The sequence below is a fragment of the Lonchura striata genome, chromosome 12 (assembly GCF_050655825.1).
Source record: "Lonchura striata isolate lonStrDom1 chromosome 12, ASM5065582v1, whole genome shotgun sequence".
NCBI classification, from domain to species: Eukaryota; Metazoa; Chordata; class Aves; order Passeriformes; family Estrildidae; genus Lonchura; species Lonchura striata.
The window spans coordinates 13,464,468-13,483,967 of NC_140714.1; the positions used below are offsets into that span (position 1 = coordinate 13,464,468).

Below are 19,500 nucleotides of genomic sequence, written 5' to 3' on the forward strand. Positions count from 1 at the left end.
TAAATATCTCCAACTGGCTCTTTCAGCTGTACAGGAAGTTCTATTTACTATAATCTTATCAACAAAATGTTTACCCATTTCACTTTAAACAAGATAAGATGCAAGTCTTTGGGAAGTATGGTGTTAGCATTTGCTGATATTTCATTTTATCTACAACTTCACGGGGAAAAGTAACATAGTAATAATGATAATGTAAGGGGTTTTATCACTCCTCACTGTTACGCTGTAAATTGCACATTTAAAATAAACAGTCTTGTGACAAATTAATTTGACATTGAGGTGTTTATAACGTGGAAAATTCTGCCCTCTGCTGAACATTGAAAATCAGCCTCAGTGCAACCACACAAACTGGCTCAGTGGAAAAAAGTACATAGAAAGAATAAAGAATAAAGAATGTGAGTGGATAAGTAAAATTAGGAGACTAAAATTAGGAGACTACATTTGAAAAAAGAGTAAATTTGGGAGAGGATTAGCATAATGTGTAATCCGGTCATTTATCGAGAAAGAAAACAGAAGTCTCTTTACAAGGTATGACAGGAGACATTGTAATGTGTGAAATATCCCCAAATTGATCTTGTGACTCCTCAGCAGCACCAGAAGGATTTAAACTGTACCTGTAAGACAATATATATGGTTGATTCTCCTCCCTCAGGCCAGGGCCAGCTACACCATAAACTAAACCTGTCAGTGTTTGAGACAAGTAATTCATCAGCACAGCCAGCACTTTCCATCACGTCCTGCAGGTTACACAGAGACCAAGGGAAAGCCTTGCTCTCTGAGCATTGAGAAGGTTGTTCCCATCCTTTTTCCTCTCTGAATTAAAAATCCTCATATAAATCCCACAGTTTCTTTTGTAGGCCACAATAATTAAAAATAGGAACAAAAATCTTCCTGAACAGAAAACCTTTAAAATTATTGAGTACAGCATCATAAACGCAAAGAAATGTTGAGATGTAACACTGCAAAGTTTCTCCCAGCATGGGCTTCACTGAGCTTCCTTAATTTCTGCTCATAAAAACATAGATACTCCAATTTTTCTTACAGATAGTTCTTTTAGAAAATTCTGTGGGATAAAATCCTGAGAATTCTCATTCTTTTCCATAAAAAATTCCCAGTAACTCTGTTGGTGTAAGTTCTGAGAAGTGATGAAGATGCAATTGAAAAGTATTTTCATGTGCTTTCCTTCCCTCTGCTAAAACCCACTGTTCTTGTAATAAGGTTGTCTACTTCTTGTCTGCCCCTATTGAACAGATGGGTGGAGAGAGGTAAAGAACTTCTGCTTTCAGCACGTGCTCATACTTCAGACTTTGAATTCAGGCAGCTCAGTCCTACAAATTAATTTTTGCTCTGTGATAGCCACAGAGATAACTGTACCCAAATACTGAAGAACAAAATTTGCAGCCAATATAATTAAATCTCACAAGAATAACATATGAGAGGATAACATCCCATTCATTACTAGGGCTTGATTTCTCTAGCTGTGTTTTACAAGTCTTTCATTATGGTTGAAGATATATCAATATTATCTTTAATCTTCACAGGGAGTAACTACATTTATTCTTTGTGGCTGCACCAACTAACCAAATAAACCAAATAAATCGAGTCATTCTAGTAAAAAAATGGTTTCAGCCAAGCTCTGAAATACTGAGAGCTGAACAGTATTACAAGGGACATGAGCTGGGATCATCTGAGTAGAGCAAACAGCTCCTGTACCGATTCCAATGTTTAATTACATCCTCCCTCACAGATGTTGAAGAGCTTCTGGGCTATACTGCATTCTCAGACATGTGCAGACTCTTATTTAGGACAAGAAAAGTTGATCTTGTGTGTCTGACAACAGAAGCAGGCTTCAAACCTCAGGCAAACTATTAGTATCATATTATGGGGCTTGTATTTATTTTAATCATATAGATTCCACACCTTGCACTTAGAGAGCAAAAACCACAAGGAAACAAATGAAGATCTGAAAAACATATCCAAATTTCTGCAGAAAAGAATCAGGAGTGTTTGTGTCTTAAAAATTCATAAAAGAAGACACAAAGCCAAAATCCCAATGATCAAGCAGGAGTTAGTCTCTATAAGCATTCAAAGTGCATTAAATGCATTTAGGACCAGAAATAATGATCTTCATGAAAATATCACCTTACTCCCACAGTAAATTTACATTATGCTCATGTAAACAGGGCATCAAACACCAGTGCAAGCAGATCAGATATAAAATACTTCATAAAAGTAATGTTGAAATGTCCATTCTCTTCTAGCTTCTTTCTGGTTTTATTGCTTAACTAATTTCTTAGTAAAAGTTATTCATGGACACTGAAGCAATTCCCCAGGTTTTAAAAATAACATTCATCTATATCTTCTTCTCTGGTAGCAATCCTAATCTAACTTTTTATTTCTGAGACTCCTGGGTAAAGTTTAAAATGCTGATTGAAGCCTGAAGCCAAATCCTTCTGCAAGATTACCATAAAGCATTGAAAAAAATCATTAAGGGACCCATTGGGAAAGATAGAAACTAGGAATTCTACCAAATTACTCTGATTTAAGTACAGGAGAAAAAGAGCTAGATTTAAAATGTGTGCTGCTAATCTTTGGCTTCTATAAAATATGAGGTGATATTATATAGAAGTTAACCCCAGGGAGGAAAAAAAATGCTGAAATGTGTTAAATATCTGGACTGCAAAAGAAGAAACTTGTGGTCTGCTCAGAACTACAGGATGGTTCTGACTAATTGTTTGTGAGAAAAACCAATGATTTTTTTTTTTTTTTTTCATTAGAATGAGCTTTATCGTATCTTACTCAGTATCTTTTGAGACTGGGCCAGACTCTTACAGCATTGGATTATTCAAACCTGTGATGTGCGTTGCTAAAGACTGAGCCACATTTTTCACCACCCTGTACATGACCATTTACATGTGCCATTATTAAACTCTTTGCTTTGATTTTTTTTTTTAAATTTTTTTTTTTTTAACAGAAGCAGTCCCAATCCATCTGCCTTGAATATGAGCAGCCACGTGTTTATAGAGTCAGAGTGTAGCAATCTGATCAAGGACAGGTCAAGCTTCATCTTAACAGCTGCAATCTTGGGTCTAAGGTGATTGGAATTTCTCAGACGTGCTCCATCTGGATAGTGGGGAGGTGGGAGAGAGGAAGTTGCTGTGATAGCAACCTTGGAAGCATCACCAGATTTTAATGAATTTTCTAAGCCACAATGTGGAGTCATCTGTGAGAAAAGCACCTACTAAAAAACAACAAAAACCTAGAGAGGCAAAATAATTTCAAGGAATATCTCTCCATTGCCAAATTACTAATGTGTACCAAAGTAAGGAATTGGTTACTGAAAAAACTCCTCCAATTTTAAAGCATAGCATCATTCAATGAAGTTTCATCTTTGTGAACTAACACTTCAAAATTTGGATAATGTATTAATCTCATCAAGTGTATTAATCTCATGAGCCTTTGAGATTTTCTCGAGGCTGAGAAGATCAGCCCCTTTTTGTTTTGTTTAGAGAAGACAAGTGAAAATATGCAAATATATTTTGCTGAGCTTGAATTCTACATAATAAAATTCTGCACAATAAAATTCTTTCTATAACTAACTTGCACTAAGCCATCCTACAAAGGTATTCTTATCTACAAAGCCTGATAGGAAATCTTGAATGAACAAATATCAGAGGAAAAGCACAATTAACTAAAATTACACATTTTTCCATGCAGCTTTAAATAAACAGGCAGAGGTTGTAAGCACTGTCTTATTTGCAGTTCCCTGGTCTGGGCAGTTATTCAGCTCCCTCCCTTCCCTCAGACTCTGCACACTAAAGCTGCCACTTATTTATTGTCTGAGGTACCTCTGACTGCCATGCAAAGCCTGCAGCTTTTGGGGTGGAAATTGCATCAGACCTGACTTCCTTCACCAGCCCTCCCAGCACGAGTTGCTGCTCTGTCCCACTGCAGGGACTGTGCAAGGGGAAAGTGTGATTTAAAAACAAACACATAACTAAAACAACAAAAAAACCCCAATAAACAAACCAAGAATAGAAGTGAAAAATCCCCTTCCCTGCTTTACCTGCTTATAATCTGATAATACAACATCACCCCCAGTGACTGAGCTTTCATTCTCCATGTGCTACTTAGTTCCAAACCATTCTGTCTTTGGATACATGTGAAGTAGCATCTTAATCTAAATTACTGTTGCTTGGCCTTTAAGCTCCTTATTTCATTTGGAATACTTTTTTCTCTGCTCACATGGTCATGTTTTGTCATGTGTGATACTTTAATATCACAGTTTCCATCCAACCTGTAACTTCAAATGGTTTCTTATTGATCTGCACTTAGCCTTGAATTTATAGAACACTGATAGGTGATCAGTCAAAAACAAAGTTTGTTTCAAACCTCACAAACTAACAAACCTCCTTAGTTTAATATTATAAAGGTAAGGGCTTCATTCTCTTAGGAAAATAGGAAAAACAACTTCCCTGTCCAAAGACAGATTTTCATGACCAGCCTATTATTTAAAATGTTAATCTAGAATTCCCTAGGTTATGGTTGGTAGTAAAAACCAGTTATTTTGGATTGATTCTCCATCCCAGATAGTAGTGAAAAATTGCTGCCCTATAAAATTTGCAGAAATACTGCAAAGAGAAGCTGAAAACAGGAGTCATGTCATTTTCTAGGGAAAAGAGAATAATGCAATTCTAGGTTTGCAGGCAGAGAAAAAGTAGCAACTATTAGATGTTCCGTGTACACAGGAGAACCCTCTAGCAAAACAATAAAATAGTTCTTATGCCACATGTATTAACTAACTCTGTCTGCTCACCCTCCTAATATGTGTTTGCTTTTCAAACAGTGCACTAATGTTTAAAATTGTAAAGCAATATGGAAATATACATAGTGAAGTCAATACAAAATACCAGCTTTAAGTCCTACACCTTGAGCCTGACCAAAGAGTTCGTCAGCTGAGCTCAGGTTCTCAGGTGGATTGCAGTCAATTATCACAGAAACATGGATGTGATTTACTCCACTGAAGAAAACAACCCCTCTATTTGGGATTTTATTTGCATTCTTGGGATTTATCATTTGGGATTATGTAAAACTGGCAGCTGCTTATAATTATTTAGGGTTCGAGTAGAAATAATTAAAAACATCTGCCTTTATCTTAATACTACCAGACTTAAACCCATGAGCTCAGTTATACCTAACTTCAAAGCTGAAAGCAGAGAATAAAAGAAAGCTTCGCATATTGCTAACAAATTTTCAGTGATTCATTTATATGTACAACCAGTTATTCAACAGCCTTCAAACCTTTAATTATCTTTTAAATATATGTAATTTTGCACTTCTAATTAGATAGCAATTTAATGCTCTCACAGGGATTCAGATGGGTTGTCTTTTTTGAAATGTAAACTCCAATAGGAATAATCATTGGCATTCAAGTGATTGAATTCTTCAGTTATTTAAATGAACGTGAGGCATTTACACTGCTCAAATCATTTAAATATTCTGCTGTCAGCTACAGCTGTAGAGTTTTATGGAGTCAATGAATAAAGCAAGGGTAAGTGTAGGTTATCTCACGTTCCAGGCGGGACTCCCCAGAGAGAAATGAGATTTGCTGCTTCTGAAAGGCTAACACTGCTTAAGTGGGGCATTAATGTTTCCCCTGACACTCGGATTTCTCTGTTTTCCTATATTAGGAGAAACAAATTTTCTCAAAATTTACAGCTACAAAAGACTTAATACCGATCTAGAATCTTCAAACCCTTCAGGTCCTTCAGCTTAACGCAGCACAAGGTGACAGCTGACATTTTAAGGATGAAATGGGAGCTCACTCAGGCACCTGAACCACCAAATATATTTTGTTGAGGGCACTGCAATATTACACAAAGGCTTTGATTTCTAGGTGCAACTTTCCCAGTCAAGGCTGATCAAGTTAAAGATGTGCATCCTTGTATAGAAGGGCATCAGATGAATTAATTTACAATGGTAAGAGCATTCACAAACAGCCATTCATAAACCCCATTACAAGTCTTACAGAGCTTATTTTGAGAGTAAGAATAAATGTCTCAGTCTTCTCAGAGATGGAGGATTTTGATTTAAACCCAGAAATATTACAAAATCTTTATTAAGCAGGGATGTTATTAGATTAATTCATAAATCAGAACACATTTTTAACCTCAGATTTATTTTTTAAATGGTAGAATGTAAATAAAAGATGCATTTTTATTCAAGAACATATGCATTTGTCTTTAAATGCATATTTTCTTAAGAAACTCAGCCTCCTTGTTCAGGAACTCTGAGTATTCTACCCTAGTAATTACTGAAAAAAACCGAACCCTGTTCCACTCCCTGAACAAAAATACAAATCCCGTTGCTGGCTATGAATCAAAAAAGCCACGGACCTTATAAAAACCGGTAGCAACCTTGCTATTATTTATTGAAAGCCACAGACACATCAGAGCTGAGAGGCAACAGCACAAACCCCTTACACCAGATAAGGCTCACAACGGTGCTGATCTGTGACTGTGGCTGACACTCATTTCCAGGGACATTCCTTAATTTCTCTGCAATCCCACTACACTTCCCTAAGAAAGCAGTTTTTCTCTGGCACCAGCCTTTAACAGACTGCAGAATGACAGTGGCAGTAATGGGCAATTAACCACAATTAATATAGTGGCTGTTTTCAAGGGCAGTCAAATGTATTTATCCCTTGGTTCTCATTTTTCAGTAAACTCGTTTCTTTGGCAAACTGTAACATCATCGACATGACATATTTTCATTTTAAAATCTAACAGTGTAACTCCTGGCACACACAAGTGTAAAGAGGTTCCTGAAAAGCAGATTGAATCTGCCATGATCACAAATGAGGAAGACTGTGTCCTCACGTGCCCATTTCAAAGCAGGTAGAGAGCCTCATACACCAAGTTAAGAAAAAACTGAAAATTCACTTTTGAACTCCCAAACAATTTATTATTTTTTTTATTAGCAGTAGGTAGTGGTTTTCAACAGAATACAAAATTACAAATTACATCACATAACTGAAAATATTCTCTCGTGGAAAATTAAATACCGCTCTGTAAAAATATAGACTTTTAGTCAAACTCAGCATATAGAGGCATTCTGATGGATTAAGGCAGTATTAAAAAAAGGGGTTTTTTCCCATCAGCTATACTCTATGGCATTCCCACTGGGGTGCTTTTGGTATTGGAAGGAAGATTTAAAAAGGGCATAATAGAGGAAGATGTGCAAAGGATGCTCTTCGGTTATGCGACAAAAAAAAACAAAAAACAAAAAAAAAAAAACAGATAAAATAAGATAAAAAAGATAAAAATTATTATAAAATAAAATAAAATAAAATAAAATAAAATAAAATAAAATAAAATAAAATAAAATAAAATAAAATAAAATAAAATAAAATAAAATAAAATAAAATAAAATAAAATGAAGAAATAGAAAGCGGGGCGCAATCCCGTCGCGGAGGGAAACCTGCGAGAGCGGCAGGCGGAGCTCCCGGGGCTCCGCCGGGATCAACCCCGGGATTTTCCGAGGGGTTTTTTCGTGTTTCCAGAGGTGAATTTACCAAGAGCTATGATGAGTTATACACACATGTACACCCAACATAAAGTATCTGCTCCATTGCATTACATTTTTAACGCCGGGAAGGCCGCGGGAGCTCCCGGAGCCCCGCTGGGATCGGCCCCGGGCCGGGGCAGCGCCCTGGGCGGAGCTGCGGCGCCACCTGCCGGCCGCTGCCCGCCCTGCAGCCGCTCTGAGACACCCCGCTCTGAGGGACCCCCGCTATGAGAGACCCCCGCTCTGAGAGACCCCGCTATGAGAGACCCCGCTATGAGGGACCCCGCTATGAGGGACCCCCGCTATGAGAGACCCCGCTATGAGGGACCCCGCTATGAGGGACCCCCGCTATGAGAGACCCCGCTATGAGGGACCCCGCTATGAGAGACCCCGCTATGAGGGACCCCGCTATGAGGGACCCCCGCTATGAGAGACCCCGCTATGAGGGACCCCGCTATGAGGGACCCCCGCTATGAGGGTCCCCGCTCTGATGGACCCCGCTATGAGGGACCCCCGCTCTGAGAGACCCCGCTATGAGGGACCCCCGCTATGAGGGACCCCCGCTCTGAGAGACCCCGCTCTGAGAGACCCCCGCTCTGAGGGACCCTGCTCTGAGGGACCCCGCTATGAGGGACCCCGCTCTGAGGGACCCCCGCTATGAGGGACCCCCGCTCTGAGAGACCCCGCTCTGATGGACCCCGCTATGAGGGACCCCCGCTCTGAGGGACCCCGCTATGAGGGACCCCGCTCTGAGAGACCCCGCTATGAGGGACCCCGCTATGAGAGACCCCCGCTCTGAGGGACCCCCGCTATGAGGGACCCCCGCTCTGAGAGACCCCGCTCTGATGGACCCCGCTATGAGGGACCCCCGCTCTGAGGGACCCCGCTATGAGGGACCCCGCTCTGAGAGACCCCGCTATGAGGGACCCCGCTATGAGAGACCCCGCTATGAGGGACCCCCGCTCTGAGGGACCCCCGCTCTGAGAGACCCCGCTCTGAGAGACCCCCGCTCTGAGGGACCCCGCTATGAGGGACCCCGCTCTGAGGGACCCCCGCTCTGAGGGACCCCGCTCTGATGGACCCCGCTATGAGGGACCCCCGCTATGAGAGACCCCCGCTCTGAGGGACCCCGCTATGAGGGACCCCCGCTCTGAGAGACCCCCGCTCTGAGAGACCCCGCTCTGATGGACCCCCGCTATGAGAGACCCCGCTCTGAGGGACCCCGCTATGAGGGACCCCGCTATGAGAGACCCCCGCTCTGAGAGACCCCGCTCTGAGAGACCCCGCTCTGAGAGACCCCGCTATGAGGGACCCCGATCTGAGAGACCCCGCTATGAGAGACCCCCGCTATGAGAGACCCCGCTATGAGGGACCCCGCTATGAGAGACCCCCGCTCTGAGAGACCCTGCTCTGAGAGACCCCCGCTCTGAGAGACCCCCGCTATGAGAGACCCCGCTATGAGAGACCCCCGCTCTGAGAGACCCCCGCTCTGAGAGACCCCGCTATGAGAGACCCCCGCTATGAGAGACCCCGCTATGAGAGACCCCGCTATGAGAGACCCCCGCTATGAGAGACCCCCGCTCTGAGAGACCCCCGCTATGAGAGACCCCGCTATGAGAGACCCCCGCTCTGAGAGACCCCCGCTCTGAGAGACCCCGCTCTGAGAGACCCCGCTATGAGAGACCCCCGCTATGAGAGACCCCGCTATGAGAGACCCCGCTATGAGAGACCCCCGCTATGAGAGACCCCGCTCTGAGAGACCCCCGCTCTGAGAGACCCCGCTATGAGAGACCCCCGCTCTGAGAGACCCCCGCTCTGAGAGACCCCGCTATGAGGGACCCCGCTCTGAGAGACCCCGCTCTGAGAGACCCCGCTATGAGAGACCCCCGCTATGAGGGACCCCGCTATGAGGGACCCCCGCTATGAGAGACCCCGCTCTGAGAGACCCCGCTATGAGGGACCCCCGCTCCCCGCCGCCTGCTGCATCGCTTGTTTGTCGCGACTCTTCGCCCTGCTCAAGTCCTGTGAAGGACGGAGCCAAGAGGTTCTTTCTGCTCTCTCTGCGGCACGGTGGCAGCGCTGGGGCTGCCCCAGCAGCCGCGGCCGCTCAGGAGCCAGCGAGCGCCTTCCTCTCCTTCCTGCAAGCCAACCACGGGCACCCCACCCGGCAGCCCCACCGAAAGCCAAGTCTATTAAAAAAAAAACAGCAGAAGACTCAAGAGATGAAGTCTCTCAGAAAAGCATTTTTAAGTATAAACCCAATAGTACAATCAGGACAAAAATGCAGCCATCTGAATGAGGACATGCCCTGCTCAGGGTTAGGTAGAACTCAGCTGCAGCCGGAAGCATTCTGTGCTGTTTGCTAGCCTGCCTCTGCTCTGTGTCCCAGAAGACAATTCCTTAAAAAGCAGCTCATCAGCTCCAGAACTACAGATATGGGGTTAGGAACTCAGGAATTCAGTAATATTCTAGTTTTACATGAAATATTACAACAGGATAAACCAGAGTGGAACAAATCAGTAATCAATGAGACATGAATGTAAATCTAAGGCAGAAATAATTTTAGAGAGAATCTTTAGTGAATTATCTAATTCCAGATCTACGGCCTATTTTCACATAATTATTGTCACAAATTCCATGGAATATTACAATGGTATCAGGATTTGGCTTGCAATATTAAACCAAAGACCCAGGCCAGCAATCACTTCACTCTCAAAAACTCCACTGAAGTCAACAGAAGACTCTCATTACCCACCACTGACAGAACCCAGAGGTAAAAATGACTCTTCCAAAATCCTGAAAGGCACACACCATGAGTATATCACAATGAGTTCCCTTAGCTGACAGCTTATGGGCTACTGACCAACATTTTGATTTCCAAAAGAGATTCCATTGTATAAGGTAATGAAGTAAGTGCCTTCAAGATGTACATTTGGTGAGGGATAGTAACAGCAAATAACCTGCCTCACTAAAGCAAAACATCAGAAATTAGGGAGCGGGTAAGACTGTCAGCCTAACTTAGAGCTATCCACAGGTCTTGGACCTTATTACTTTCTGTTTTATAAAATATCTATTATATACTGAATAAATACTAATCATTTTGAAATAAGTAATTTGCCCAAAGAGAAAGGGACACTACAGCAAAGAAAAGTTATCTTGTGATGTAGAGAGAAAATTTTCATTTAAATACATTCCTGTGGCTTGCAAACCTGGGATGTCAGATTTACCCATTGAAGCATCCTTGTTGCACTTTACTAAGTTCCACTCCAGTTAAAACCCAAACTAAGTGCAAATATAAATGTTAATTTAGTGTGCAATTCCTGGCCCATATCTTAGAAAGAAAAATTCTTTTGCTTGGTGAAGACTTCAGATATGCTAATGACTTAATAACTCATGCTTGTCAATAATTTTATTTTCAAATTAAATTATCCAACCAGTTAAGATTTCTGTTTTCTACTGAAACACTGTTGAAATTGGACATTACTTGGAGTTCCTGCATGAGAAACACATGTGGCAGCCATGTGGCCACAGCAGTGGAACCATTAATGCCAGTGCTTTGCTAGGAGCCAGTGGTGATGGAACACTTGGCAGGGCTGTTCCTAAACAATGATGCAACCAGGAATGCACCAGCCCTCTGGGGTGTTAACTTGATAAACATTTGCAAAACAGTCACTTTATTTTTCTTGCTGTGATTAGTGCAAACAAGATGATAAGGGGAAACTAAAGGTAAAAATTGCTGCTATTTCTCTTTTAGTACAGAAAATCCCTAGTGCTCCTATTTTGCTTAAAAAATATGCTTTATTGAAATTTCTGCACATATATTAAATTAACTTTAACACTTTAGCATGAAAAATAGGGGTTATTACACAGCACTAGAGCATTCCAACATTCCATTTCAATGTAAAATGAACATAATTATAGCAATTTTTGGCTTTGCTATTTTGCAGTAATGGAGGTCTGCATCTTTTGCAGAAGCAAGTTGTATATGTATTTTCCTAGGGATTTTTTCATGTTGTTTCCAGAGGTAAATTTACCAAGAACTATGATGAGTTATATATACATATATATACAATATAAATTATCAGCTCCATTGTATTAAATTTTTAATGAAGGCTATTCACACCAGGAAAAAAAACAAATGCAATACATACAGCTAAATAAAACAGATCAATAAATAGCATTCTTACCAAAGGCCTGAGTTCTGGGTGAGTCAAAATATATCCATTGTTTGTAATTGCAAAAGCATATCCATGAATTCCTAACTGTTAAAGTAAATGAGAAAGAAATACTGATTAGCATGGTCTCCAGTAAACCCTTAAACAAAAATAGCAGGCAATAATTTGGCTATCCAGGGCTCCTGGCATTCACAACCCTTATCCACACAGTGATTTGCTTTAAAACAGGCAAAGATCTGTGATATTTTTTGCAAATGAGAACCTGTCAAGTGATGAATTCAGCACAGAGCACGATTTTACACTGTCCCACAACTCTGCTACCCAGGGCACTTGTTCCTATGTGTGATAGAGTCAATTAATTATTACATATTTACATATATAATATAGCTATATATGAGATGCCATAGCTTGTGGCATTCAGAACATGGGCCAAGGGTAAGAGATACTGGGATTTTATAAATTCCCCATTCCCAGGAGTGCACAGCTTTCCTCACTTGTTGTCAAAGAAGCACTTAACTCAAAGATAAGGAAAGCACAGCTACAGTGAGAACAGTGACCTGTCATATATGATATTTGCATCTTCCCATCTGAAAGGCTCTCTGCTAATTCCAGTTCAGCTGGAGCCACAGAAGGCAGGTATTTCTGCTAAAGAGTCTCCTCTAAGTTTTCATCTTTGTACTGAGTGGAACTGTGGCAGATTCCCTGAGAGCAGTGAGATGCTTGATGAGGCCTAACAGTGCCCAAATTTAGCATTGTACTTATTTAAATAAAAATACAGGTCTATTTAATAAAATGCTTATTACACAGCTGATTACATCCACGGAATGCAACAAATGTGCCTTTAAATCCTTCAAGTGGTCGTTCAAAAATCCCTTCTTAGCATAAACCTGCTGCTAATGTACACTTTTTCTACAGGTTCACTATATATCTTGTGACATACAGAGAGAGTCTTCCTATCCTTCTTTGCCCATTTTTTAAAATTCTTCAGGCAATATAATATTCTGTGTATTTTCATGTAAGCATCTCCATTACACTGAGGTATTAAATACCAAAATAAAAAAAAATTTAAAAATGGAACTTGAAAGTCCAGCACTATCTTACTTTGATATTTGCTTTACAGTTCTCACTACTAAATCTTGTTATCTAACTTGAATGCATTCTTAAATGCTTTGCTGAAGTGGGTCTTTAGGAATTTGACTGACACAAAACAACTTGAGCAAGGCTGAAAAGTCAGAATACTTTCTAAGAGGCAAAAGGGAGATCAAGTTTATCAGATTCTGTGATTTTCTGGAAATAGAAACCAGACTACGATATTATGGCAAGGTCACAGGTAAAACATTCCAGGTTAATTTATAGTGTCTCTGTGTGAATGGTTGTATATGGTCAACTGTATCTGCCACACAGAAGATTGTTTCATAAATTAGTGGTTTTCCTATAGCAATAAACTTCAGTGAGAGCAACAGAAGGTGATACGTTCTTGGCATCTCTTTATAAAGGAGGGATAACCAAAATAATAACAGTGGACATATTTTAACTATTATAGTGTGACAAGGGAATGAGCTGTTGGCTAAATATCAGATCTCGAGTGCAATTGTCTGTGTTGATAACTGCAGAATGACATCCAGGCAATGGAAGTCAGGTAAGGAAACAAATGTGGGTGGTATTTTTCACAGGAAAAAAACATTTGCCTGTTTGAGGCCTACACAGGATCTGAGGGTGGCATTTTATCATGTTCTGTGCAATGTGTGAAACTGCAGTGTCTGAGTGATGCTACAATTTACAGCAGCACTGTCATTTTAAACCTTGAATTCTGTCTCCAAATCACAGATTCAGAAACAAAGAAACCTTTTTTGGCTGTCATAAAATGTCACATGGACGTCAAGTATTACCAAATCCAACCCCACTTTACTCAGGAGAAACTGCCACTGACATCTGGGGATGCTTAGTCAAGGTAACAACTGCTGAAAACAGCTTATTGCTATTATTCATCTTCCTCAGCATAAAATCCACCTCATTCAAGCTGAGAGAATTCCAGGCCAGCAGACTTCTATTTTCAACCATCATTTTATGTCCCTGTGTGAATTTTTTGTCATGTGTTGCCTCTGCAGGAATGGGTCCCAGAGGTGATTTTGCTCTAGCAATTGCAGGGTATTTGTTTAGGGTATGTGGGACTGGAAGCTATAACTCAAATGGTCTCACTAACCCAACTGCATTGCATGATATTGGTGCCTCCTGTAATAATCCTCTCCTGCAGTACATCCTGCAATATAAAACATACCTTCAAATAAAAATCTAATATTCAGCAAAAGGATCATATATTACTTCCACAGAAAATTCTTAATTCTTAAAAAAACTTTTCTGAATCAGTCTTACTGTGTTCCAATACCCATTATTTGGGCCTTCCACTCTTTCTAGATTCTCATATTCAGACTATGTCCAAATCTCACAGATTATTTAGGAATAACATCACTATTACTTGGCTTTTCCTATCCAGCCATGCACAGCCAAGCTTTTATTTCTTCAGGCACCACAACATTGTTCTTCCTTCTCACTACAAATGAAACTTGCTCTCCCCACAGCTCCCTACAGGCAGCTCCAAAGATTGTGTCATTACTCCAAATTTGGCAAAAGAGCAAATTGTGCTCCCTTCTCCTCTACCTTCTACTGATTCAGTACTTCTGGATGCACAGAAGTGTAACATCTTTTTAACATTGCTGTTAGCAAACTTTAGTGCTCTGTGCCCTGAGAGAGTTCCCTGTTATTTATTCTGAGCAGCAATGTCACTGTCACTGTGCTCTAATATCAGTGTGGAGTCATGTGCTGCCTCTTCCCATAACCTGCAATATTTTTCACCTGGCACAGCCTTTCTGTGCTGGTTTGCACAGCCCCTTTCCTTGTGGGATCTAGGTCACAGGAATTTACTCCAATCCACCTTATCAATATTATTGACACTCTTTTTTATGCATAATTTTTATCAAATTCTTGTTTAATTTAAACTTCCCAGCTACTGTATATTGATCCAGGAAATCATTTAGTAAATCCTAGTGTATTCAAATTACAATTAAAATTGATAGGCGGAATTTTCATGTGAGAATATTGGAAGGCACTCACAAGTCAGTTTCTTCCTCCACCCTCTTAGCAATCACTAAATGAGAACATGGCAAACAATTAAGAGACAATTTGTATGATATACAACTTTCTGCTCAATACAGGTGCTGTCAAAATGCAGATATTCCAAAGGCTGAGCTCTTTAGCAAAGAGTGTCTACAATACTGTGTTAAATGCTTGTTAGTCATGAAAAAAATCCACTAGGAATTAACTGGGAAACATTAATTTAATTTTCATTTGTGAATAGAAGAGTACTATAGTAAAATATTTCAGACATGGAGAACTAGTGAAATACTAATGTAGTGCATCAAATTTAAATGAAAAGTAATTACATTTTGTGTTTGCCTGAAGCCTACTTTTACCGTATGCAACACATTTCACAAGAGATATCATCATTCAGATTTTCAAAATTTTTATGATATTTGATTTCAAGACTTTTACTGCAGAGTTGTCACTGGAAAATTAAGTGGAGGAAAATATTTAGCAAATACTGGGCAGGAGAGAAGGAAGCACTAGTATGGTTAAGCAGGAGCTTGTAGTTCCTGCAATGTGCCACTTTCTTTAATTCCAGGAGACACAGAACTGGGACAGGATTACACACAAGCAGGAAAACTAAAGCCACGTTAAGGATAGGTTTCCATTAAAAGTTATGAAATTTTTCAGCATGATTCTTTTGGTTATTTTGACTTGAATTCTGGCTATATTTCATAGTATGATAACTTCATTGATTTTTACAATTACATTGATTTTAATATGGACAGTATTTAATATTACCCTCTAGACCACGAAATGTGGTCAGTATTTAATATTACCCTCTGATCAACAAAAATGTGAAAATCAGACCATATTTTAACTTAAGTTTTAAAAATGGCACTTGATCTCAGACACTACAAAGGTAAAATTCCTGAGGAAAATGAGTGAAATAATGGAGCTATGTAAGTATAAAAAATAACAATATATTAAATGAATTATGTTAAATTTGAGGTGTTATACTGAATATAAATAACATATACACCATTTTGTGTATTACCTTGTATTTTGGAATAGTTTTTAAAAGCTCTTTAACTGGAACATCTGTGCCAACTACTCCCAGGAGAATCCCTTTAGACCTCTGAAAAGTAGAATAAAAGATGCACTCAGAACAACAATAATAAATAAACATCCTCACCACTTATTCCACCTTACAGCTACACTGTGAAATTGAATAGATAACAGACAAATTATTTAAAAACTGGGGAGGGCAGACAGTGGTACAATTCAGCTGATCAAGCAGTAATTAAATCAATAATATTGCTCCTTTCTGCTTTATTTACAATTCACATAGAAAAGGCATGCAAGGTTTTGACAGCTGGTGAGTCCCTCTACTCAAATCATTCACGTGCAAATAGGTTTTAAATTAAAAATATGTTACTCCTTTCCCAATTTCTCCTACCATTTGATAAACAAAAGAGAAAGAGGAAGCATTAAGCGGAAAATACACTTAAGTTTCTTTAACAATTTGTTGAATTACTCAAGATAAATAGACACATACATAAGACATAAAACTAATTAAATTTTTTATTATATCAGAGCAAAGAGGAAAATGATATAGAATATTTGCTACAAAAAAGTAATACAGAAGTAAGAAAGCCACAGGGCCTAATGTCATCTGAGATTTTCCCTTAGACATAGGGTTTCATCATTTTACCATGGTTTCTTGAGTATCAGTATTTGGGATTATTTGTGTATATTTTTATGCTAATAAAGGGATACTAACTGCAAACAAAATAAGAATAAAAAAATTTAAGAGTTGGCTAAAATCTTATTAGATCCCTGAAAGCAACTTCACATCAGTCACACCATTAGTATATGACAGAAATAATCTGAGTACTTACAGTCTCATTTTGCTTACTAAATACTGGCATGGCAACAGTTGTCATCAGCACCAATCCCTGGTCATCAGCAAGCTGTATTTGAAAAAGAAATACTATCTCTGAGAACTAAGGGACAATTAGAAGGATGTGATTGCAGTTGTCAATGACATTACTTCCATTTTAAATGAGATAAGGCAGTTTACCCCAATGACACCGATGTAATTGGACCTGCAGTCAGCCCAGCCCCATGTGAGCTGACCCAGCTGTGCCCATCCCGGCCCCTCCAGTGCAGGGAAGGAGCCTCATCCTCTGTCCCACTGCAGTCTGCCATGGGAGAGAGGGGCTGGGCTGGCTCTGGAAGCAGCAGGAACAGCAGCAAAGCAGCTGGAGCTCTGCTCCACATCCTTCCCACTGCCAGCTCTGCCTAAGTTGCCTCGGGCTGTTTTCTCTCAGCTGAGGGCAAGTGGCCACGAGCTGTGTGGGTTTTGTTCTGGTCCACACCAAGATCTCAGCTCACACAGCAGCACAAAGGATGAGAGCCAGTCAGGATCCCAGGAGCACCTTCGCTCCAGCTGCTTTCAGTTTGCTGGACAAAGAGGTGCCATGAAGCATTAGCTCATTCTGCACATCAGGCTTCAGAACATTTTTTCAGTTTAGGGAGAAAACAGATCTCCTGACCTTGGTTCCATTCAAGAGAAACATGCAGGGTGTTTATCACTGGCCACAGGACAGTGAGAAGGCTCAGACTGTCTCCTCCTTGTTCAGATGAACCTCTGCCCTGAGGCACAGCCTGCCGGGTGCCCCAGACCAGCACTGCTCTGTGCCCCTCCATCTGCACCAGCAACGTGTGACAGACAACTCTACCAGGGGTGGAGAGTTATTGTTCAAACCTTTCTGTCCCCAGGGACAGACATTAAAGCTGAAGAGGTTTATCCAGTATTTGAAAGTGTGACACAGACAGTGTCAAAATCTCCTCAAGTGGAGATTTTGTAAAACACAAATTCTGCTTTGCTTCACCTGAGTTCAGCAGTTGGGTGCAGCAACAGGGACGATCTTGCTGAGCAATACTGTAGGTGACAGTCATGCCCAATTATGACTGTGACATTCTGCTATCCCTCTTACATCTCTGCCATGTTTTCTGCACTCAAGTAGAACTTCTCATCTTTTTCTTTTCACAAATTTTACAATTTATTTGTTGCTTTATTTGTGTTTACAAAGGTTTCCTTATGATGAAGCAATAGCAATTGGCTCCCCACATTCTCAGAAAACAATTCCTAGGTTATGACAAAGATACTTTATGCAGCATATTCCACATTAGCAAATCAGACAAAAAAAATCTAGAAAATTACTTGTCCTGCATCTCCCAATCTTCTTCAGGGAGATTTTAAGTTTCTTCAACAAGTATATTTCCTGAGTATATTCCTGCCATGCCTGAGGCATGGCAGTATCATGGTGAGAAGGAATGCTTGCAGACATTAGACAGGAACATAAATGGGGTTTGAAGTCAAGAAGTTTTACATCTGATAAGGAGTCACCAGGGATATGAGGTGGAACAAACTTACGATAATTTTGTTTTGTTTTGTTCTCCTTGCTAGCAAGAAGAGATAATTCTAACCCTAATATAATCCTTGACCTATCAAGGAATAGTAAGTTATTAAACAAACAAGAAAAAAAACCAAAAACTTGGCAAAACTTTGTGGGTTCAAAGGTTGCACTTCAAACTCAAATGCTGCCAAACCAATGTAGGAATTTCCACTCCTTGGCCAGAGTAGTAGAGTTGTGGGGAGAGGAGCCTAGGAAGTGGACAAGCATTCTGCTGATTACAAGGTGACATTTTGGAGCACATCAAGATTTTATATGATTGCCCTGGGTAGTTTTCTCTGACATCATGTTTTTTGTCAAAAACATGACAGTATTAATTTACAAGTCTTCTCACTTTCGAGATATTACTAAAAACAATTCAATGGATAGAATAAAGCCAAGGGACTGTCAGCAGAGTTTTAGGGTATTTGAAATTCTTTATATGGAGATAAAAACCAACCACAGTCTGGAGTTCCTGGGAATTTATAAAAGAACTGCTCATTAACTCTCAAAACTGACTATAGAAACAGGCAAGAGTGATTGCCTTGTAATTTTGTTATCTACAAGTACAAACTAGAGCTTGCTGCTGCAATAATTTCTATAGAACTGCAACTGTATAATCCAGCCTGATTTCTTTTTTTTTTTTTTTTTTTGTTTGGCAGATGAACAAGTTGTTGACCCCTTCCATAAGCAGAGTCAGCAAATAATTGGATGGGCAGGGACTCGTATTGACAACGTTTTACTGAGTCACTGCTCATCATAATGTAGTTACTACCTAGTCTAAAATGATGACTGTAGGAGACAGCAGCAATGATTTGCCCCAGAATGTTCTTCTACTGGAAAGACATGGTGGTAACAGTTTTAGGTGGGCAACTACCCAAAGGCTATGGACACTCAGTTTCATAGAATGCTTAGCAAAAAATAGCAAACCTTTGAAAATCTCAAAACTGAGGAAAAATGCATTCCCATGATAATTGTCTCTTGACTGTTTAGAATAAAGAAACAGATCTTGCTCTCTGAAGAAGGTACAGATCTCTAACACCTAGTGATAATAGTTTTATAACTGGAGGAAAAATTCCCTTTAGAAACAGATTTAACTACAACAGTTTTCCCTTTAATTTCTTGCTGTACAGAAGTTACCTCCCCTCAGAATGACCCCAGGCAGATCTTCCCAAAAAACAAATAAAAATCATCCTCTTAGAGTTAAGCCACTTAAG

At 40.1% G+C, this 19,500-nt stretch overlaps 1 protein-coding gene across 4 annotated transcripts in view; it reads right to left on the reverse strand.

The window, feature by feature from the left end:
• CACNA2D3 (calcium voltage-gated channel auxiliary subunit alpha2delta 3) overlaps window positions 1-19,500 on the reverse strand; it is a 419,754-nt gene that overhangs the window by 93,420 nt on the left and 306,834 nt on the right. For all 4 annotated transcript variants that reach the window (XM_085590607.1, XM_085590609.1, XM_085590608.1 and 1 more), the window contains 3 exons: window positions 16,724-16,795; window positions 15,880-15,960; window positions 11,754-11,828 (listed from right to left, as the gene is read on the reverse strand). In XM_085590607.1, the coding sequence (XP_085446733.1) occupies window positions 11,754-11,828; window positions 15,880-15,960; window positions 16,724-16,795 (228 nt within the window). The remainder of the gene's footprint in view (window positions 1-11,753; window positions 11,829-15,879; window positions 15,961-16,723; window positions 16,796-19,500) is intronic.